The sequence below is a fragment of the Corythoichthys intestinalis genome, chromosome 11, assembly GCF_030265065.1.
Source record: "Corythoichthys intestinalis isolate RoL2023-P3 chromosome 11, ASM3026506v1, whole genome shotgun sequence".
NCBI classification, from domain to species: domain Eukaryota; kingdom Metazoa; phylum Chordata; class Actinopteri; order Syngnathiformes; family Syngnathidae; genus Corythoichthys; species Corythoichthys intestinalis.
The window spans coordinates 39796716-39819451 of record NC_080405.1 but is presented as its reverse complement, the minus strand read 5'-3'; the positions used below and the strand labels follow the sequence as shown (position 1 = coordinate 39819451).

The following is a 22736-nucleotide window of genomic DNA, read 5'->3' as shown; positions in this document are numbered from 1 at the left end:
AGACACAAATGTCACACAAAAAGGATTGCCAAAATCAAAGAAAACTTTTTTAATGAAAAATTAAGTGTTCAAATGCAAATATTTGAGTGATTTTTTTTCTCTGATTGAAATGTGTTTTGTTTTATTTAAGTGATTTTTCTTTTGAATTTTTTTTTTTTTTTGTTTAAAGCAGCTTGTTTTTTGATTGCATAATAAAGATACAAATGTCCCAGCCAAAATGTAGCCTAAACGCAAAACAACATTACTTCAATCTAAAAACTTGCTTCAACCAAAAAAATTGACTTCAGTCAAAAAAAAAAAAAAAAATTCAAAGAAGAATAGCTTTCAAATGCATTTTTTGAGTTTCAAATTTATTTTTGCATTCAAAGACATTTTTTTGATTGAAATGACTTTTTTTAATTGAAAATATATATTTTGATTGAAGCAACTTTTTTTGGATCGAATAATGACGACACAAATCTACCTCCATATGGCTCCGCCCAGGGGATACAATTTTTGACTGGGGTAACTACATTGGCACGACATCAGCGGGCGTACCATATTCAATGGATGACGATCTTGGCGAAAAGTAGAACTGCCCTAAGCAGCCCGATTTAGAATTCCCCTCAAGAATGACAGGAAACAAAAAAAATGCTCGTTTTCAACTTATTATTATAAATATTCTTGTACGTTAATTTTATTGCTGACACTACGTTTTGGGGTCATCAACATGTTGTGCCCCCCCAGCCCCAAAAGTCAAACTCTGCCTATGGATATTACATTTGGGGTAATGCAAAGGCTAGGTTTTTTTCATTTACCAAATATAGTCACTTGGTCTATAAGAGTGAACCAATCGATATAAATATCCAAATCAATTAATTGTTACATCCCTGGAAAACCATTATTTTTACAAAGTAATATTAAACAAAATATATATATTTTTTTTAAATACATACTTAAAACTCCCCAACGCAAAGGAAAATGTATAATCTAATGAAACAGAAAATTTACAATTTTGCACTAATGCAACACCAGTTATCAACCAAAGAAAACAATACCTCCAGGGAAGCGTAGTGTTGGCATCACAGGTTGGGGCTGTTTTCTCTATTTGGAACCAGTGCCTCAGTCAATGTGGATAGCGGTTTCACAAAATTGGCTTCCTTTAGAGAAAAAAAACAAAGTCTGGTGGAACAACATTTCATTTCGGATGATTGCTACAACGCATGACAACGTGCAAAGCAACCTTGCTGCTAGTAAGTAGATGTGTGCTAACTAAGTAGCTGGTTGTCATGTTTGTGTAAATCTTAAAATATCATCTTTGGAAGACCCACCAGCTAAGTTCTATAAAAACGTTGCATTTAATGCGCTTTCCTGTTGACGAACGATACCGACCAACAGCCTGTAACAGTTGTTTTAGTTGAAATTACTTCATGCGGGAATAACGTTTACGGCAGAACACCGGGTATTACGTCATTACCGTAACTGGGGCCTATTTTGGGTACGTCAATTCTGTTCTTGATTTTAAAAAAATCTATTCCTGATAAACAAGCGAAAGAAAAAAAACGAATTTTAACTGAACTGCGTTAAAAAAAAAAAAAAGAAGAAGAAGTGGGCGCATTTTACAAGGGTTCCTCCTGCATCACTAGACTAGTTTAATAAATGCTTGAAAGAACAGAATGTAGCTGAATGCTAACTGGTTTCAGCCGAGCTAACACGTACAGCGTTCATTCGACGTGGTCGGCAGGCCCTGGAAAGATAATAGGTGTCGACTTTGATGGCATGTTTTTATACAGAATTAACCTGTAAGGAGAGTGAAGAATGGTGAGATAATGTTCTTTTTCAAAACATTAGCAAACAGCGGTGTTGCTTCGTCGAGTGGTAATATATCTGGTGTGTTTGATATATTTACTGTAGTTGGCCTACCTGAAACATCGTGTACACAGTGCGAACTCCTCACCGACAATGACGCCTCAGCGACCGGTACTCATCCACAGGCAGCTGCAGCATTCCCACGCTGCCTACAACCTACAAGTACTTTTGAAAGTTTTGCTACTGGAAGATGCTCGGAACAAGCTGGAAAAAGAGCTACACATCATTACAAATCAGGTACACTGAAGAAAGAATGTCGCAACCCAATGTGGGTACCGACAGGATGCGAGTCTATTAGATTTTGCTTGCATGTATGAGATTATGAACATGTTCTTGAATAATATAAACAATTGAGTAGGGCTGCAGTTATCAAATATTTTAGTAGTCGAGTAATCCATGGACTAGTTAGTTTGAATAATCTAGTAATCTGATAAGGAACATGAACAATTAAAATACCAGAGCTGAGCCTCAAACGGTATGATTTTATTTTTTTTTAAATGAGGATCTATGTACAACAAAAGAACAGTTGGCCAATTTACATAGAAAAAGTCCGCTACATTAAATGCTATAAAATGGTAGTTGTTTTTTTTTTTTTTTTTTTTTTTTTTTTTTTTTTACAATGCTCTTAACAAATGGTTCAGACAAATATTCCCAGAAAAAACTGCTAAATATACCTATAAACTAAATTATGAATGCATTAAAAAACATTAGCTCAAACAAAAACTTAGCTTACGTTGGACTTAACAGGGAGCAGTTGGATTCAGCATTGTGAAAAGAGACAGACCAGAGGGCAGTGTATCCGCTCTAATCAATAAAACTAAATGCAAACACTTCCAAAGTAAACCATTACAACGCCACTTTAACTAAACAAATACTCGTAGCAACAACATTTAATTCGATTTTTTTTTTTTTTTTTTCAAATCAAATACTCGAGTTAATCGATTAAATCATTGCAGCACTACAATTGAGTACACCCCTTATATTTCCGTAAGTATTCATTATATTTTTTCATTGGACCTCAATGAAGATATGACTCTCACGCAACTAAAAGTAGTCAGTGTACAGTTTATATAGCAGCGTAAATTTATTGTTCCCTCAAAATCCAGCCATTATTATTAGTATTAGTATTGTTATCAAGTATTAATAAACACTGATTAAGAAAAAAAAAAAAAATCCACGAAACAGATTACATACCCAAACTGTCGTAAAAAGGTAAAAATCAACGCATGAGCCACTCACATCCTGTCGGTACTCACATTGGGTTGCGACAAAGACTCCTCCGAGCAAAACGACCTGGAGTACCTTGTCCGCCATTGCTGAGGTGAGCCGCCCGCAGCACACAATCAACAGCAGCTCACATTACTGTTTACGTTGACTCATGTTAGGCCTGCACAATGTATCGTTTGAACATCGCAATATGCGGATGCCCAAGTCACATTGCAGAATGTGCAATTGTTTTTTTTTTTTTGTTTTTTTTTAATATGTTAACTTTTGTTACACTTCATAAAAGCAGTAAGTTTGCAGATTCTGGGTCCCTTTTATGAACAGCAAACCTGGATAAACAGCATGATATAAATTAGGGATGTCCCCGATCTGATCACGTGATCGGAAATCAGGCCAATTGCGCCATTTTTCAGATGATCGGAATCAGGTTAAAAGGATCAAATTTGCAATTTTAAAAATATACAGGTAGTCCCCGGATTTCGACGTACTCGACTTGCGCGATTTCGACTTTACAACGACAGTCTCTCCCGCCATTTTGTCTCTAGTTGTTTTTTTTTGTTTGTTTGTTTGTTTTTTGCATAAACAGTACCTTATTGTACCTCACACAGGGGTGGCGTTAACCGAATATTTTCCGTCGTTGACCGATTTTTTAAAACGTTGATGGAAAAAACTGAAGTCCACCTGTCATTTTGACAGGTTGCAATTCACACCCCAGACCACAGGGTGGCGAGTGAGCATATTAATTAGCTATAGTCTCTCTTGATGCATGACGTCGTTGGCCTTACTCTGAAAAATGTCAAGGCAACTGAGTGTCCGAAGTTTCTTCAAAAAGCCCCAAAACGACGATGGTGTTGATAAAAGAGGTGAAAAAACAGGGACTGCACAAGCGGGCACGCAATTCAAGTCCATGCGCACCAGGAGGAAGGTGTAAGACTCCGTTCAGGCTACAGCAGGTGAACTGTTAATTTCATTGTTCCATACGTAGCCTAGCTACTGGGGCCACAGTCAGCTGTTTTTGTCACTGCGGGGAAAAAAGTTACATATTCATCTGCTTGATGTGTGATGGCACGGTGTGGATTCTCTGTTAAGCTTGTTCGGACAGAATATTAATTTAAAATGAATGAAAACTAAATACTATTGAATATGTTGAAGCGGTATGCAATGTTAAGAGTCTTGTTAGCTCGAATGGCGTACCGCAAGCAACACGTCACTTCCGCTCATTAATATTCATGGCATTAGCTACTGTTGCTATGCAAGGACAAGCCACCGTTTGTCCCTAATAGGAAATGAATGGAAATCGTGTACGAAGGAGATGTTTACAGCGCTAAACCTACCAATTCTCTCCGAAAATGATGTGCCTGGTGCCAAATTGACTGGCATAGATGTGGAAGAATATAAAAATGTTCAGTTAAAGCAGACATGTCCAAAGTCCGGCCCGGGGGCCAAATGCGGCCCGTGGTCAAATTTCATCCGGCCCCCAGCCTCTGTCATAAAATCAATAACGTCTGGCCCGAACACAGGCTTAATGAATTGGTCAGCAGTACTGCAATCAGCATATGAAGTAGCTTACACACAAAATGCTGCCCCTCATTTACCCACCAAATGGCAGCAGCAAATTTAACCCTTTATTGCCAAATGTATCACGTCTGATACAACTAAAATTTCATGATTTTGAGATTAATTTAGAATTTTGACATTTCTTTTTGGAAAAAAAAAAAAGTGATGGATGCAAGTCATCACATGCATCTGCAGGTTCCATGAGAAAAAAAACACATGATTTAGCATGGGTTATAGATATAGAGCGCTTATTACACATATTCATTTTGACTTTTCTTTTTAGAAATTTGAAAAAAAGGTTTCATTAGGACCTTATTTTTCAAATTTAGGGATTCTCTGACAATTGCTTCATGTTGGAGGTATAAGGGCTAAGCAACATTACTCAGTGTGACCCATTACTTCCATTTGCTAAAATGGTGACAATCAATCAACAACAAAAAAAAGAAAGTTGACTGTGACAGCCGACGCTTCAAGGATAGGTGGAAATTAGACTATTCCTTCACTAAAATACGCAAAAACTGTGTCTGCCTCATTTGCAAAGAGATGTCGCTGTTTTTAAAGATTTCAATGTGAGGCGATATTATCAAACAAGACACGCTGACATGTACGACAAGATTACAGGGAAGATACGCAGCGAGAATTTGAAGCAACTTGAAGCTAGCTTAATGTCACAGCAGCAGTATTTCGCAAGAGCCACAGAGTCGAAAGAGAAAAAAACAATTAAGCAAATGTGGCACACTGAATGGCTTGCTAAAATTTGCTTAAATATATTGTTCTACGTAAAAGACGTCAGCCAAGGTCGGCCCTCCACATTTTTACCACACCAAATCTGGCCCCCATTGCAAAAAGTTTGGACACCCCTGAGTTAAAGAGATGGCTTTAGTGTCGAAGGCTGAAAAAGACGAAAAAAACGAGCCGACCTAAGCATAGCTTTAGCTGTTTTTTATCGACGCAACTTGTTTCAACAAGCTATCCTTTACCATCAGCCCTGTCTTTCTTATATATCCTCTGGTTGTCCTACGTCTCTTACCGTTCTTGGGGGTAATTTAGTTAGCTTTGTGTAGCGGTCGCAAATGCTACTCAGTGACAGCCAACGAACACTTTTAATTTTTTTATTGATAACACATCTTAATCCTATAATTTATTTACACTTCCCCCTTACTAAAGTTGTTTTTTTATATATATATATATATATATATAACAGAAACTGTAACAATGGCAGTCAGATACCATTGTAATTTTTTTCAGGTCATTCATCGTCAGACAGAAGCAGTACGGCACAACGTTACGCTAAAAAAATTAAGTAAAAATATTAAAATGGCTTACCTCTTTGTCCTCTGAAAGACCATGCCAACCCGACATAATGTTTACTGCATATGAAACGTGAATGGATTCGCCGAGCTGGTGTTAAAGTCCGCGCAAGTTGATTCGGTTTTCACATTTTTTTCCTCCCGAGTTTTTGGTTTCCGGGAACTTATGAAGAAAACATGCTTCATGGTCGTAATGTCTAGAGTCTTTCTACAAGTTCCAAAAAAGCAATGCGTGATCGGCATGTTCGTTTTTGAAAGATTACCGGCAAAAAGTAGCACTTTTTACGTTGGGTCTATGCGAGGTCGGGTCTATAATGTCCCACTTCGACTTTACTTCCGCTTTACGATGCGACGTCACGGTCTAAAAATAGCCTGCGTGCGGTACGCCATTGCTGTGTCCAGACGCTGTAGCTCTGCTGCTCTCTGTGAACTCTCTATTCAAGCCGGAACGCGCGCGGCTCTTAAGTGTCTCTGTCACGTGATTGTGTCGTAGCCGCTAACGCGCTCGGCCAAATGGACACACAAGTACGGAAGGTGAATTATGCCAAACGAAGGGTCACCACAATGTCGTTATCATCATTTTAAAAATTTAAGTGACGGGTAAAAATAGATTATGACCGGATTTTTATGACCCTGTCAGTCAAAATGACAGACAACGAAAAAGTCTAGCGCAACCTCTGACCTCACAGTATCTTATTTTTTAATTTACTTCATTAATATGACGTATTCTGTCCTCATTAAACGTGAAGTTGTTCAGCTTTACAGACAGCAAATAAGGCAACTGTTGCTTTTGAAGCTTTTTACTTCCTCCACTGTTGACAATTTGTAAAGCTGTAACACACATATGTACACTTATGTTCAAAACAACACGCATTTTAAAAACAAAACACTTGACACAAAACAACTGGTGTTCAAACATCCATTAGTCAACTCAATATGGAAATTTAGTAGATTAAATTAGCCTAATATGGCTAACAAAAGTCATCGAGCTTAAATGCTACGAAAGCTAACGTATTTACAATTCTCGTAGCAAATTGCTCACACGTAACTCCAGAAACTGTAGCTGTAAACTTAGTTACAAATGCATACACAAACATGTATTAGCAGAAACAACTTCTAGCCAGCCTTATGTGGCCCAAACCACATGCGTCGTGACCCAGGGACCACCTTTTACATGTTGATTCTTTCCAATCGTTCCAATATCGTTCAGGTCTATCCCAAACATGGCTATTCAAGTTATATGTTGAAAATTCTTCTAGTTTTAATTTCGCAAAATGATATCGCAATACATAGCAAGCCCCCCAAAAATCGCAATGATGTTTTTTTCCAATATTGTTCAGGCCTAACTCACGTTACTGTTTACCTTGACTGACACTAGCAAACACCCCTGTAATGGCGGCCAAACCCTAGAGGGCGACGTACAGAAATCTCTACTCGGATGAGTCGGTAGCGAACAATCAAGTAGAAACTGAACCATGACATTGAACATAAATGATGTAGGTATGTGACAAAAAATAAACGCAGACTTAATGGGTGTAATATGAATCTCAATGAGAGCATGATTTCAATGATTATAAGATCATGATTCTTTTACAAGAATTATAGATATGGTCATTTAAAGGTCGGAAAAGTAGGGAGTTAGTGAAATAGAAATTCAACAAATCTCCGGATCTGACTTTGTGAATCATTTTGCTGTTACACTAGTGTGATGTAAAGGCCTCTAAATTGCTTATTTTCTGACAAATTGAAATAAACAAGGAGTAAAAGGCAACCAAACGTGTTGAAGGTCAGGTGTTTGTGAAAGAGTAAAACTTGTGACAACCAACCTCATTTTACACCACTCCACATCAGACTTATTGCCACACCTCACGGTAACACGGGAATAGTGATGAGTCAAATGACAAAGGGCTTCAAAGCTTGCGTCAAGCAAAAATGGGCATGTAAAATGATCATATCGAGGTGTGTATTGGTGAGGGGGGGGGGGGGGGGGGAATCACGTGACCTGTAACAAAGGAAACCTTGTTTTGGGAGGCACGTGTTGCAACAACGAAAACTGACCGTTCATTTTCATTGGCGTGTCAATGATGTGTTTTTGTTCCCCAGAGTCATTTGTGCCGTGCAAACAGATTTTTTTTCATAGGTGGGAGAGATCATCTCAAAAAAGAAGAACACACCAAGTGCCACAGCCATTGAAGAAATTGTTTTCTTGAATAAGAATCAATGAATGACACAACACAGCTGTCTTTATTGTGTCATAACATGAATGTAGAGTATGACTGTTGAGTAAAAATCTGGACATCTGCTATACTTTTAACTGTACAGCAGATGTCAGCATAGAGCTAACATGAATGAAGCTTTGAGTCATGAACCTTTATCTGAAGCAGATAGAACCAGTGGTTCATGAGACTTCGTTTTGCCCATTACTACATTGGAGTCATTTAAACTGCCCCAAAAATAAGAATATCAACGAGGAGAAAGTGTATATCATGGTTGCCTTACTATATATCAGGGATCAGAACATCACTTTTAAAGTTGATCGATCTTATAAATTTGAAAACTAGGGATAATATGGAAGTTCCCTTGCATGTTTGTGTACAGCCATGGTCATGTTTTGAGACTTTGCCATTCAGTTGAGTGGGAAAGGGTGTACAAAGGGTGTACTTTTAAACTTTGTAAAAAAAAATAAAATAAAAATAATTACAGAGGCAAATAATGGAGTTTCTGTATGTGTTTACTCATCCCAGTGCATGGAAATGTACACATACCTTAATGCTGACACTGTAAAATTTTAAAGGGGTTTTACCATTATTTAGAAAATTGTTATTCTTAATCTCCATTTAGTTTTATACTGTCAAACAAGGCAAATTCTGTAGTCTCTGTTCAAGTGGGGACTTTAAAATTTAATTGTGATTGCTAAAATCATTGGAAATAATTTAATTTTGAATAATTGTTCACCTATTTAATAAAAGTGCAATCAGCTATTTGTTTGTTTTTTATGCAGGTATATGACGACAACAAAGTGGTCCTGATGTCCTCTTTTTCAACAAGTGGCTTCAATGAACTTACCAAGGCTTTAGATGAGACACGTCAATCAATAGACAAAGTCTCAATCCTGTTAAAGGGCTTAAAACATGGTAAGTAGAGAAGAAGGCAAGTCATATGGAGTATTTTTTCTTTAAGACAATATTTATGCCACAATTTGGTTGAATATGTTTTTCCCTACCTTCATTTAGATTCCAAAGTTTGTCTGCTACCTTTTCAGAAAAATGTAGTAAAGACAATCCAGTGCCAACCACCAGATGCCAAAGGAGTCTTCTATGCTGATGCTCTTAGGTTTGGATATCAGCCGCACAACTCCAATAAGAATAACATTGTCGAAACAGTCCAGATGCTGAGAGCAAAATATACCTTTCAATGGCTGACAGGATTCCTCAATGCCAATCCCGTAGTGGTGCAAATGGATAAACTGGCTGCTCAAACCAGCACTGCTGGGTCTGTAAACTCCACATTAAGTTCTAATGCTGAAAAACAAAGAATACAAAAATGTTTCGATGATAAATGCCAACCAGAGGCTGCGATAGTTCCCTCTGCCATCATTAGGAGCCCTCAGGTCAACTCTGAGTCAACACCAAAGTTTATGCGGGAACCTGGGGATGTTGTGCTTGTACAACACGCAAAACAAAGTTCCGGCCGGCAGCCACACTTCCTCGGGCCTGAAGACCAAATTATGTGTGAACCAGAGGTGTCTGTGGACCAGAGCAAATGTTCGGAGCACAGCAAATGTTCGTCACAGCTTGCGCAGCCCTCTGTGGAAACTCAAGATAAATCTATTAATGAAACAACACAAGAGACGACTGATTGCAAACTCCCAGAGACAGCTAGTAGACCAAACCAAGTACCTATTTTCAAGATCAAGCAGGGGGATTCAGATGGCACGCTAACATTTGCTTGTGTAATTGCAACAAAGGCTGAATTGTGGGATTTTGGATTTGTTAAGACCGACGACAATGCACGACATACCCAGGCCCATGGAAAAGCTGAGGAATGCTTCTCTGACGTCAGAGAATGCCGAAGTGAAAAGTCGGGAGATGACAATGCTTGCGTGGCTAAAACTGTAATAATGCCCTGCGATAATGTTGAAAATGACAAATACTCAGATTCTCCAAAAAAGGCCCAAACTGTGTTGGCAAACATTCCAGAGTTCCAAGTGCAAAGGTTTGAGGAACATGAGGTTATTGTGTCTCATATTGTGAGTCCAGGCAACTTCTATATCCAGCATGCTGACTCCATCTCGAAATTGCAGGCAATTGTTGCTGGGTAAGATTTTTTTCATTCTCATATGCTTAATCTGTTTTTTTAATGATCTCACTAAAGCCGCAATCACACTTTCAGCACTTAAGGGGCACTTAAACTTATTTTTCATGACTGTTATTTGTAGGTTCCCCCTCCCCCTTTTTTATTGTATTCCACGTGTTTCTGATCAGTATTAATACTTTTTTTCTACTCATGGTTAAGCAGCTGCGAACCCAGTAGTTCACGTGCTGAGCAGATCTGCATTCCTGTTATCGGAGCCTGTGTAATAGCCTGGTTCCCTAAGGAAGAACAATGGTGCCGGGCTCAGGTGGCAAAGATATGTGGTATAAGCAAAGGTAAGTCTCAGTATTTGTGTTGAATTTCAGTAGCGGTAACCCCACCCTTACTCAGTTCAAAACAATGGCGCCACCAAGGGGTGGCCACAGCCCCTCCATAAATTTCTTGGCCACCCTACTGGCCAGTATTACCGTATTGGCCCGAATGTAAGATGGCCCTGATTATAAGACGACCCCCTCTTTTTCAAGACTCAAGTTTGGCAAAAAAACTTTTTTAACACCAAACTAATGTTTATACAGAAAATAATAACAGTACATCTGAATCAAATGATTATAACAATATATTTGACAGAAAAAGAATGTTATTTTGCCTCATTCAGATCTTAATATCTGATCATTTAAATATGTAAACTAAAGTGCAATCACATTCGTAAACGAATGGCTTCTGGTTTTTGAAATGTAAATAAACCGATCTATTGTGATAAAACAACAAAATTGCAATAATTGCATTAACCATCAAAGTGAAGTCGAACTGTAACTGTAGTCTTGAAACAAATCTGAATAAGGAAAAACATTGAAATAAAGCAAACTGGTTAAACTCGTAGCTGAAATCTGTCATGACAGAACATCGCTTCAACGATATCTGGCGCCATCTAGCGTCGTGAACGGGGAGAGTAGCTTAGATCTGTCATAACAGAACATCGCTTCAATGATATCTGGCGTCATCTAGCGTCGTGAATGGGTACAATGTCTAGACCGCAAATATAAGACGACCCCCTGTTTTTCAATCTTACTTCAATGCAGAAAACACGTCTTATATTCGGGCCAATACGGTATGTCAGATTGTCATTGCTCTGGAACTTAAAATGTTGAGTGGGCTGAACAAACCTGTCACTGCTTTCTGCCATTGCACTTAATTGCATTGTATTTTTGGTTCTTTGCTTAAAAAGTTTTTCTTTTTGTAATGCTCTACATTTAAGTATTCGTAATAAATGACTTATGATAACACGATATTAATCATAATTTCAAAATGTGACAATTTAACATGTTTATTTTATCTATTTATTATTGTATTTTTTCCCAAAACACAGTGGGCTTCTCTAATACCAGGATTTGCAATTATCATACACAAATATGTCAACTTGCTTAGTGCTGGCATTAATGTTATATTTTAGAAGTGTTTTCAACTTAACCAAAAAAAAGAATAAACGGAGCCAGCTACTCAAATGCATAATTGTAGTTCATTGACAGTTTTCTTTGTTTGTACCACCCTCCCTCCACACACACTGTTAATGTAATTTTATGGGGGGGGTAATTTTTCCAAGGAACTGCTTACATTGTATTATTGCTGGAATAATATGCACTGTACATGAATTCAATTTTGTACACTAGATCTGCTTATGATCATATTGCTAAAACGTAGCTTTCATGTTGGATTAGTTGCCCACCCCTGCTCTCTGTGGTAGCACGGTCATATTCTAACAGAGTGTGGTTTCTGGATGAAGACTCATGCATTTTTGTTTTGTCTTAAGCTGAAGCCACTGAGGAAGCCAGGGTTGACAAATCCATCATGGTGGAGGTAAGGAGACTGGATTACGGTGACATCGCATGTGTTACGCTTTTCAATTTAAAGGAGCTGAGTCCAGAAATGTGCAATTTACCACTCCAGGCATTGCAAGTCTCAATGGCAAATGTGAGTAGGTTTGTTTGACTCACTTGTAGAGCACTATCACCTCTATGATGTTCCCCGTGCATGGAAAATAATCAAAAGCGTTAAGAATGTTTTGAGGGCACATATGTAAACTGAGCCGAAGGCTGTTATTTTTACATATGGTTCTATCAACAGCACTGAGGCGTAAAATAAGGCTGCAATCGCTTTCTGTGACTGTGTTCTCACATAAAAGGAAATTTTGTAATATTCAGTCTTTCCTGCTTTCTGTTCCACTTTTTGGTGGCAGAGACTCAACAGACATAACAGCTCATAAAACGATAGCGTCAACATCATCTATCGATTAAGCCTAGAGTCCTCTTCATGCTTCAGATCTTTGGGTTCGTGCCGTTTTATTTTGGGGAAAAAAGGGGGAAAAATGACTCCTGAGGAAGTAGTTTAGGGTGTCTCAGAGACTAATGCTCTGCAGACTATATGATAGGAAACACTTAGTGATATTAGCATTTTGTCAACATGATTAGTCATGGTTATCTTTCGCCACAGTTTCCTTTTTTATTTTTCTATCCCATGACTTTTGTATATGTTTCTTTCAGGTGTTTCCCATAAACGGGACTGACTGGTCCGAGGAAGCAGTTGATTGGTTTAAAGAGATGGTGTATAACCGGACGTTGTATGCCCGAATTTTCACGCAGGCACCCAACGTGTCAGTCGAGCTTTTCTTGGAAAGGGGGAAATTGGGAGCTATGAGGTACTTGCTTGTAAAAGTAGGCAGTTAATCAATTAAAAGCATGAATATTCAGGTTTGAAACGGAGGAGAAAAGATGAAAACCTCACAAAGTTATGGTGTATTGACACAGTCTCAGTTGTTTTACTCAAATTTGTAAATGTCTTTTATTTTTTAATCCTATTCCAACAGACCAACAGTGAAAAACCTTTTTTAAACTGTGAGCTACTACTTTTTTTAAAATTCTGAAAAATGTTTAATGGTTGAGTCACTTGTGTATTGCAGGAGGGGACCGTCATTGTCTTTGCGGCTAGCCCAAAACGGACACGCCAACCACAGCAAACTGAAGAACATTGGTGCTAACTTACGAAAAAAAAGTAAGATAAACTCAAAATTCACTCCTACTTCTAGTAGCCGTCTGCATGCAACTAAAATAATTATGATGTGTTATGAATGTTATGGTTGTGATGTCACAAGCCTCTCTTGCATGGATATGAATGGTTTCATATTTTTTAAGTCTATACAAGGAGAATATTGGAGTTAAAATGTTGAAATTAGAGTTGACGTCAACTGGTCACTGATGCCGACATTGGTATTTTGTTATTTACGCTGCTGGCCAAAAGTATTGGCACCCCAGCAGTTCTGTCAGATAATGCTCAATTTTTCCCAGAAAAAGATTGCAATTACAAATCCTTTGGTAGTAATATCTTCATTTATTTTGCTTGCAATGAAAAAACACAAAAGAGAGTGAAAAAAAATTGAATCATTATCATTTAACACAAAACTCCAAAAATGGGCCGGACAAAAGTATAGACCCTACTCACGTGACGTCACAGCCACGCCCCCACGCCATGTTGTCCGTCTACTCGTCATGTTAATTCATTAGCGCTTCGTAAATTCCTCCTATTATAGCGTGTTTTTCTGCTCGTTAACATTAATAATCAAAATGGTGAAGTCGTGTGTGGCGGTCGGTTGCAAAAACAGAGAAGATAGACGGAGAGACTTGAAGTTTTACCGTATTCCGAGAGACCCGGAGAGGAGAGCGAGATTGACTGCTGCAATTCGACGAGAAAACTGGGCTCCAAACGACTACCACAGATTATGTAGTAGTCATTTTATATCTGGTAAGATGCATTTAATATATATTTAGAGGGTTTTGGGCTGACAACCACAATTAAGATCATTGCTAGGCTAATCGCCGGCAACATACACTCAGACGTTGTGAATGAACTACCTGAAAATATATAATTATAAGGGGATAATAAGACAGTTGTCATACAATTAATTTACAATTTCACTATTGAGGTCAAAAGCCAGAAAAAAAATTCAACTAGGGACAATCTGGAGTAGTGCTATCGCACTTCATATTTATTACATATTATATATGTATGTAGTGAGAGTGCTATCGCTAAACCATATAAACATTAAAAGCCGTAGCTCCATTGACAAATGACATGAAATACATTAGACTTGACAGTGGATGTAAGCAAGAACAAAAGATTTTGAATTGGAAATTTCGTAACTCACCTTCCGAGCACAAGATTCCTGCCGAATTTTCGTGTACGAGGACCTGTTTCACCCAACCAGCAACGTAGAATTTATAAGCCTCCAAGCTCTTAAAGTTTTTCAAACTTTCGTGAGAATGGGCTGATTTTGTGTGGACAAGATAATTGTAAATATCAGGGTCAGGCAAAGACGGCGAAGACAGCGGGTCGAAAAACATCGATTTAGGCATCAAATATGGATCTGGCGAATGGATAAACTGAAGCTTTTCCACATAACGCCTTTTATGCAACGCATCCAATGAGTTTACGGTGTCAGATAACACCGGGGCTTCCATGAAACGCATTATAAATTGCTCGATCAATTGAGACCATTGATAATACAGACACAAAATGACGGACAATGGGGCGGAACAATACAGCGATCACGTGATTTTGTGACGTCGGTGGGTAGGGTCTATTGGTCCCCCTCAACCTAATACTTGGTAGCTCAACCCTTAGACAATATACAGTAACTGCGAACAAACGCTTCCAGATTCCATCAATGAGTTTCTCACAATGGTCTGCTGGAATTTTACACCATTCTTCTTTCACCAACTGCTCCAGGTCTCTGAGATTTGAAGAGTGCCTTCTCCAAACTGCCATTTTCAGATCCCTCCACAGGTGTTCTATGGTATTCAGGTCTGGACTCATTTCTGGCCACTTTAGAAGTCTCTAGTGCTTCCTCTCAAACCATTTTCTAGTGCTTTTTGAAGTGTGTTTTGGGTCACTGTCCTGCTGGAAGACGCATGACCTCTGAGGGAGACCCAGCTTTCTCACAGTGGGCCCTGCATTATCCTGCAAAATGTGTTGGTAGTCTTTAGACTTCATAATGCCATTAACACGGTCAAGCAGTCCAGTGCCAAAGGGAGCAATGCAACCCCAAAAAAATCAAGGAACCTCCGCCATGTTTGACGATGGGGACTGTATTCTTTTCTTTGAATGCCTCATTTTTTCCCCTGTAAACTCTATTTTGATGCTTTCTCCCAAAAAGCTCTACTTTTGTCTCATCTGACCATAGAGCATTCTGCCAAAACATTTTTGGCTTTCTCAGGTAAGTTTTGGCAAACTCCAGCCTGGCTTTTTTATGTCTTTGGGTCAGAAGTGGGGTCTTCCTGGGTATCCTACCAGTCCCTAATCATTCAGACGCCGATGAATAGTACAGGTTGACACTGTTGTAACCTCGGACTGCAGGACAGCTTGAACTTGTTTGGATGTTAAGCAAGGTTCTTTATCCACCATCCGCACAATCTTTCGTTGAAATCTCTTGTCTATTTTTCTTTTCCGTTTACATCTAGGGAGGTTAGCCACAGTGCCATGTGATTTACACATATTAATGACACTGCGCACGGTAGACACAGGAACATTCAGGTCTTTGGAGATGGACTTTTAGCCTTGAGATTGCCCATGCTTCCTCACAATTTTGCTTCTCAAGTCCTCAGACAATTCTTTGGTCTTCTTTCTTTTCTCCATGCTAAATGTGGTACACACAAGGACACAGGACAGAGGTTGAGTCAACCTTAAACCACTTTAACTGGCTGCAAATGTGATTTAGTTATTGCCACCACCTGTTATGTGCCACAGGTAAGTAACAGGTGCTGTTAATTACACAAATCAGATAAGCATCACTTGATTTTTAAAAGTGTGCCAATACTTTTGTCCGACCCATTTTTAGAGTTTTGTGTAAAATTATAATGATTTAATTTTTTATTCTCATTGCTAGCTAAATTAATGAAGGTATTACTACCGAAGCATTTGTAATTGCAATCATTTTCTGAGAGAAATTGAGCATTATCTGAGAGAATTGCAAGGGTGCCAATACTTTTGGCCAGCACTGTATTGTACTACGCTATGATTTGGGGGGGAAAACCACAACTGATCACTGATGCCGACATTGGTATTTTGTAATGTGTTGTACTACGCTATGATCGTGGGGGAACACTACAAAGCTTTAAAATATATTTAACAAGATTGAATAGCAGAGCCACCATATTAATGAGGATCAGACATTAAAGCACAGGCGCATCAACATGGGCTGGGTAACTGTAGCATGATGCTATTTCCAGTCAGAGAGAAATCTCTATCTTTGAGTATTTGGGAAAAAATACTGGTACTCCAACTTCCGTTTACACTTAGTGACTTGTCAACCCTATATTGGAAATGTCAATGCGGAGTAGTAAAGTCAACTAGTTTGTACTAATATAACCCCTACCAATGCAACTAGTATGTTGTGACATTCCCTAACCATCTCATTTACTTTTCAGATAATGTTCAACTGCAACTGAGAAAGCAGGATTTAGAGTGGGAGAAGTACCTCATCTCGTGCTACACTCAGCAGATCAATAAGCACACAGAAAAGACGGACCATTCCAATGTTTTTTATTAGGTAGCATAAATCATAAAATAAGTGTTAATAGTGCTTTACATAAGATTGTCCTTAAATGTGTGTAACTTACTTCAGTGTGTGTAATTCTGTTCTATTGCCAGAAATTAAAGTGCCTAAGACAGAATTTAAAAAAAAAAAAAAAAGGTCTTAAATAGCATTATTGTGTGAATTAGAATCATATTTTGAGACGATTCGACTATGTACAACAATTTGGCAAAGCGCAGATGACGAGAAATTAGTCTTTTAATCTGCCGTTTAGCCACGCCGACCATTATAGGGCTCTGGCATCCCCAACAGGAGGATGACGTTTGCAGGCTCATGGTTTCATCTAACTTAGAATTCAGCCCATTAAGGGGGAATTACTCAGAACGAGGAAAATGCGACGAATAAAGCCGCAAAATGTCATTGTTTCAGTCTCTCTACTCCAGGGGTAGCCAACGTCTGTCCTCGAGGGCCCCTATCCAGCTTGTTTTCCATGTCTCCCTCCTCCAACACACCTGACTCAAATAATCAGGATCGTTCTCAGGCTCCTGCAGAGCTTACTGATGAGCTGATCATTTGATTCAGGTGTTTTAAAAGAGGGAGACATGGAAAACCAGTTGGATAGGGGCCCTTGAGGACCGGAGTTGGCTACCCATGCTCTACTCCAATATTTTTACAGGATATTGTTTTTATTGAGTATTTTTCCCCATTGCTAAATAAATGGTATGGTCATGGCAAATAAGTCTTGATCTAAATGGAATATGACATATTAAAAATGCATTTATTCGGTACAACATGGCAAAATTACTCCATCATGGTCAAAACTGTCCACTTCTTGCACCTCCCAAACTATATTTTATGCCGCCGGAGTAAGTCCGGCTTTTGTCATTCCCCTGCCCCGGCTTCGGAAAGCATAAGAAAACCAGGAGCTAGCCGACATGCTAACCGGAACCTAGTGGTGTTTCAAAGTCTATTCTTAGCTTTCGAAGGTAAAAGTCACTCAAAACTACCCGGGAACATGTCACACGACGGCGAGGGGGGGGCTGTCGATTGTCTTCACCGATCGGCAACCCGCCCGGCGGCGAGCAAGTTACAGCTCGTCTGACTCGTTCCCCTGCTGCGGGCAGGAGAGATCGTTTGCCAGGGAAGCAGCTGGAAAATGACAGCGGGACAAACTGGTCAACGTCGAAGGAGCTGCCACATGGTCAACACGAATATGGCGTAAATTAATGCTTAAAAACGCGGCAAAGATGTAAACCGTGAGAGAGTGGTGTGCAGTTGTTTTGTACAGCTAACAAAGCAGGATGTGTCTGAAGAGAACTTTTCTACATGTCCGTCCATGATCAAACGTAAGTAAATATTCCTTAAAGTTTGTAGTGTTTACTTTGTAATCGCTGTATTCGCGGCCATTTTTAACACAAAATTGCAATTTCTGATGAGGTGGAAAATTTGACAGCTGAATCCGCAGTCCATCTGCATGCTATAAAGCAATGCTGTATTTTCAGATACTGACTCGGGTGATGTCACATTCGCATTCGTCCTAAACCCGAGATCGGAGCCGGAAATCACTCATTTTCATGGCACGGGATTAAAAAATTGAATATATAAAAGGATCGCTTCCACACACATCCAAGCTGTCCATTTCATTCGGGAGCATAAAACCCCACGTGAAATATGAAATAAACATGCTTTTTGGTGTCATATGCATTTTAAAGCCAATATCTGATTCTATTCACTCAAATGAACTGGCCCATAACCAGGCCAGAGCGCTATAGGTACAGTGAATTAGTGGGTTAGTTAGGAGTCAATTGCGGCTGGAATTAAATATCACACAGAACAGTGCACTGAAACAAAAATAAACATTAACTCAATACAATGCAACACAATCGAAAATACAGATCGTTTCCACCGTCAGTCCAACTTAAGAATTAAAGAGTTCATCATTTTGTCTTGTGCAACCTGACAGTCACAGCAGTTCAGGTCAAAGGCTAACTTCAGCCTTCGAACCTCCCTAGCACAATAAATAATGAGGCACGGTCTGGGCCCTTTGTGTCCACACAGATTCCTTCTTAAGCCCGGGGGTAGGCGGAAATCGAGGCATTTGATGTGAAAGAGTCTTGTTGCGGTGCAATAAAGGATACCATTGTATGGAAATGATTTCGACAAGGCCATATGACCGCTATGGTGCAGGGCACTGGCTTGTGGCAGTGGAATGATTAGCATTTTCCAAACACATAGTGTTCTCCACAGAGCCCTTTTGGAAAAACTTTTTAATTCTTTTCTCTCTGCTTTGTACACTTTGTGTGTACCATCACAGCTGAAGGTAAAATGCATGCACTTTTCTTCTTTTGTTATAGGCTAGTAGAGATTAGAACTGATGTGACAACCAACATCCCACAGATGGTCATTTTTAAATTGAATTTGATTGCAACTGTATTTACATTCGGGCAACTTTGCAATAGCAAAGTCAGCAAATTAAAGCCTTTAAAAGCAATAGCAGTGACCTTTCTTCCTTGGAGGAATTTGTCAGTATTGTGCCTGTAATTGGGCAGTAGATCTGAGCGAGACTTGGGTATTAATACAGGCAAAGTGTATCACGTGGCTCGGCAGATGTTTCACAATTGGCTTCAACCTTTTGCGTCTTGTGACGGGGCTAGGCCATCGCCCCTGCTTTTATAGACCAACGCATAACTCAGCACTTCCTGTTGTGTTTACTGACACTGTCCTAGTCAAGTCATTGATCAGGATGGTCGTCTTTGGGCCAGGGACTTCGTACGCCGCTTGCACAGCCGGCTAAGCCTGGTAAAGATCTAAAGCTAATGTGTTAAATTTAAAGGTGAAATGATTTTTCTGCTAATTGTATGATTTTAAGAGATGACCTTACACTCGAGATCTACGGACGTGAATATTTACATTGTTGTTTTATTTCTCTTTTAGCTCTGGAGTCAAAAATGAACTGGGGGTCCTTTTATGCCGTGATCAGCGGCGTAAACAGGCACTCAACAGGTATTGGACGTATATGGCTCTCCGTCATCTTCATTTTCCGAATTCTGGTCTTGGTGGTTGCGGCAGAGAGCGTTTGGGGAGACGAGAAGTCCGGATTTACCTGCAACACCCAACAGCCAGGCTGCAACAGTGTCTGCTATGATCAGTTCTTTCCCATCTCACACATCCGCCTTTGGGCACTTCAGCTAATCCTGGTCTCCACCCCAGCGCTTCTTGTGGGTATGCATGTGGCCCATCGCCGCCACATTGAAAAGAAGATCCTAAAGCGGGCGGGACGTAACAGTCCTAAGGAGCTGGATCACATCAAGAGCCAAAGATTTCACATCACGGGAGCTCTGTGGTGGACTTATATGATCAGCATCTTCTTCCGAATCCTTTTTGAAGTCGTTTTTCTCTACATTTTTTACATGATCTACCCAGGCTTTAGGATGGTACGCTTGGTCAAGTGTGACTCTTACCCATGTCCCAACACAGTGGACTGTTTTGTGTCCAGGCCAACAGAGAAGACCATATTTACTGTCTTCATGCTGGCCGTGTCTGGAGTTTGCGTGTTGCTCAACATGGCTGAGATGGTCTACCTCATAGGCAGGGCTTGCAAACGATGTTTTCATCGCTCTGAGGAAGAGTCCAAAGTTGACTGGATGAGTCAAAAATTGTCTTCCTACAAAGTGAGATCAATCAGCTGATGGCTGACTATTTTCACAGTGAGATGAAAGAATGAAAGGCAAGAGATGTCAGACAGCTTGGCCTTCATCTCCTTTTAAACGATTTAACTTTCATTGAACATGCTGCTCAATATTCCTGTTACAGTATTATTTAGGTGTAGGTGTGTAATAAATAAGTAAATAAGTCTATGTATCCTATTATATTCTATGTCATGTGTTGATGATAGGTAAAGGTCCATGTACCCTATCAGTCCTCATCCATGTTTTGAATTAATACCAACTTAATCAGTTTGCATTGCTGTCATCGAGTGGCTTCGGTATAAATCTGAAATGGCATGTTGAAATTTTCTTTAAGAGCTGTATGAGAAAAAAAAAAGTCTTAAGAAAAATACAGTGCCTCGGTTACGCAGTTCTAATTAAAAGACATTGTTTATTAATATTGTAGATGGCAATTGTGTTAAATATTACTGCATAGTACTGACAGCAAATGACTCGTTCCACAATAAGTTTCAAATGCCAAATGTATGTTGTTAGTAAGCAAAGTAGCTTTCCCCCGGAGTTTGATCATTATTGTAATTTACTCATACAATATACAGAAAACATTAAGGTCCTACTGTTGTTACTTGATCAAACTGCTACAAATGTTGCATGCGTGTGCTTATGATTGAAATGTTTCATGTTTTAAGTCGTGCCAGAAGACATCATACAGCACTTCCACGAATGCTGTATTTCATGCTTTCGTTTGTTATAAACTCGACTACTGGTGAAACCACTAATTAGGTTCAGCTGCATAGTTCAGTCACACATTTGGGACATTTGTTAGTTGATGTTATTCTACTTTCATGTGAAGTCAGAATAAATATGACTGCATATTTCTAGCTTTGTCATTTATATGGACAGGGTCACATTTCAGCTGCCATCTGTTGTAATGTGAATATAGTCGGCTCAGTACATAAAAAGTAGGTAGTTCCACCCTATTTAGTTGAAACTGTATTAATAATGGGACTGTTTCTTTAACCTATCAGAAATCAAATTTGTCTAAGTTTAGCTTGCTGGATGAGGTACGGGGCCAACAAGTTGACACCCATAGTGATATTAGCATTTTTCTATGTTCTGATTGGTTGGTCAGCGAAAAAACTTGTTACAACCAAATTCAACTAGTGATCTGCACACAGAATTATCAGCATATGTGATAAGTATGACTGTTTTTATCCTGTTAGATAAGTTTTAAGAAATGTCAATCGATATGGGAGTTATTTACTGTTTATACTTTTTCTATTACAGTATATACAGTATTGATGGTTCTATAGCTGCAATGTGAACAGTTTGGGCATAGCTCAGCACGGATTAAACTTACTCACTCACTTATTGTTTGAATTTTTACACTACAACATTCATTTTGAGGTGAAGACCCTTCGGGAGACGTTCAGTTTTGAGCTGCCGCCGCATTTTCATGCATATTCAAAATAAAACACGATTTAAAAGTCTCCACCATAGTGATTAACAGAGGTGGGTAGAGTAGCCAAAAATTCTACTCAAGTGAGAGTAGCGTTACTTCAAAATAATACTAATAAAGTAAAAGTAGTCTTCCAAAAAATGTACTCAAGCAAAAAAGTATCCAGTGAAAAGAATACTCAAGTAATGAGTAACATTGTGAGTAACTGCTTTTTTTTTTTTTTTTATTAAACAGGTATTTTTTTCTCTCAGCACAAACTTATCTATATGAACTGTTATTATAATGATACTGCACAATAACCTATTACATAACCACATTAAGGCAAATAAAAAGAAAAATATATATATATATAATAACTGAATTCCGGCAAGAGGGGAAAAAAAAGAAATAAAGCATTATTCATCCAAAGAGCATGTGTGCCCTCTTGTGGAGAAAATAGTTCCTAGTTTTGAATTGTGAATGGTTCATTCATAGTTACTATTATAATATCAAAAATGATCATATCTCCAGTTTTCCGTGGTCAATCGGTGCCAAATAAAATCTGGCAGAGAGGTTTAAATCCGCTTTTTCAAATCATGTTGAGGGGAGCACGTGATTGAACAGGCTGGCGTGATGGTAAAACGGCAAGCTTGCGTCTGGTGTAATGCAGTCGTATTTATTGTTGCGACGTCTCATTGGGGAAATCAGTAGCGCTACTCTTGGCATCGCTGGCAAAAAATGAAAATTAATATGGAGAATCAAGAGGAAAAATGTAACGACTTGGGTAGCTCAAAGTAGCG

General features: G+C 39.0%; 2 protein-coding genes and 1 long non-coding RNA gene across 10 annotated transcripts in view; 2 read left to right on the top strand and 1 right to left on the bottom strand.

The window, feature by feature from the left end:
* The window catches only part of LOC130924317 (uncharacterized), a 46312-nt gene extending 44856 nt beyond the window's left edge, over positions 1–1456 (bottom strand). Inside the window, exons 1-2 of the long non-coding RNA XR_009064856.1 lie at positions 1311–1456; positions 1038–1139 (exon numbers count right to left, since the gene is read on the bottom strand). This is a non-coding gene — a long non-coding RNA (uncharacterized LOC130924317). The remainder of the gene's footprint in view (positions 1–1037; positions 1140–1310) is intronic.
* On the top strand, positions 1037–16976 carry LOC130924312 (uncharacterized). 5 transcript variants are annotated; one of them, XM_057850776.1, is made up of 10 exons: positions 1071–1232; positions 1683–1800; positions 1894–2085; positions 8941–9073; positions 9173–10256; positions 10458–10588; positions 12061–12221; positions 12791–12945; positions 13207–13298; positions 16727–16975. In XM_057850776.1, exons 2-10 carry the CDS (start codon positions 1798–1800, stop codon positions 16846–16848), a joined length of 2073 nt encoding a protein of 690 aa, XP_057706759.1. In that variant the 5' UTR covers positions 1071–1232; positions 1683–1797; the 3' UTR covers positions 16849–16975. The 5 variants fall into 5 exon arrangements, with proteins under 5 accessions (XP_057706757.1, XP_057706759.1, XP_057706760.1 ...); XM_057850777.1 differs by having other exon boundaries at positions 1100–1232; positions 1773–1800; XM_057850774.1 differs by lacking the exon at positions 1683–1800 and having other exon boundaries at positions 1037–1232; positions 16727–16976.
* Positions 16727–22000, top strand: LOC130924315 (gap junction beta-1 protein-like). Of its 4 annotated transcripts, none has more exons than XM_057850783.1 (2): positions 16727–16848; positions 19768–22000. In XM_057850783.1, exon 2 carries the CDS (start codon positions 19782–19784, stop codon positions 20520–20522), a length of 741 nt encoding a protein of 246 aa, XP_057706766.1. In that variant the 5' UTR covers positions 16727–16848; positions 19768–19781; the 3' UTR covers positions 20523–22000. The 4 variants fall into 4 exon arrangements, with proteins under 4 accessions (XP_057706766.1, XP_057706765.1, XP_057706768.1 ...); XM_057850782.1 differs by lacking the exon at positions 16727–16848 and adding an exon at positions 18715–19153; XM_057850785.1 differs by lacking the exon at positions 16727–16848 and adding an exon at positions 19564–19632.
* Positions 22001–22736: the final 736 nt, after the last annotated feature.

Excerpts from the sequence above, each read along its gene's own strand:
- LOC130924315 (XM_057850783.1), top strand. The coding sequence starts at position 19,782 with ATGAACTGGGGGTCCTTTTATGCCGTGATCAGCGGCGTAAACAGGCAC.
- LOC130924312 (XM_057850774.1), top strand. The coding sequence starts at position 1,203 with ATGACAACGTGCAAAGCAACCTTGCTGCTA. Across the intron at positions 10,257-10,457 it reads TTGCAGGCAATTGTTGCTGG|CTGCGAACCCAGTAGTTCAC; the intron begins GTAAGATTTTTT and ends ATGGTTAAGCAG. Across the intron at positions 10,589-12,060 it reads GATATGTGGTATAAGCAAAG|CTGAAGCCACTGAGGAAGCC; the intron begins GTAAGTCTCAGT and ends TTTTGTCTTAAG.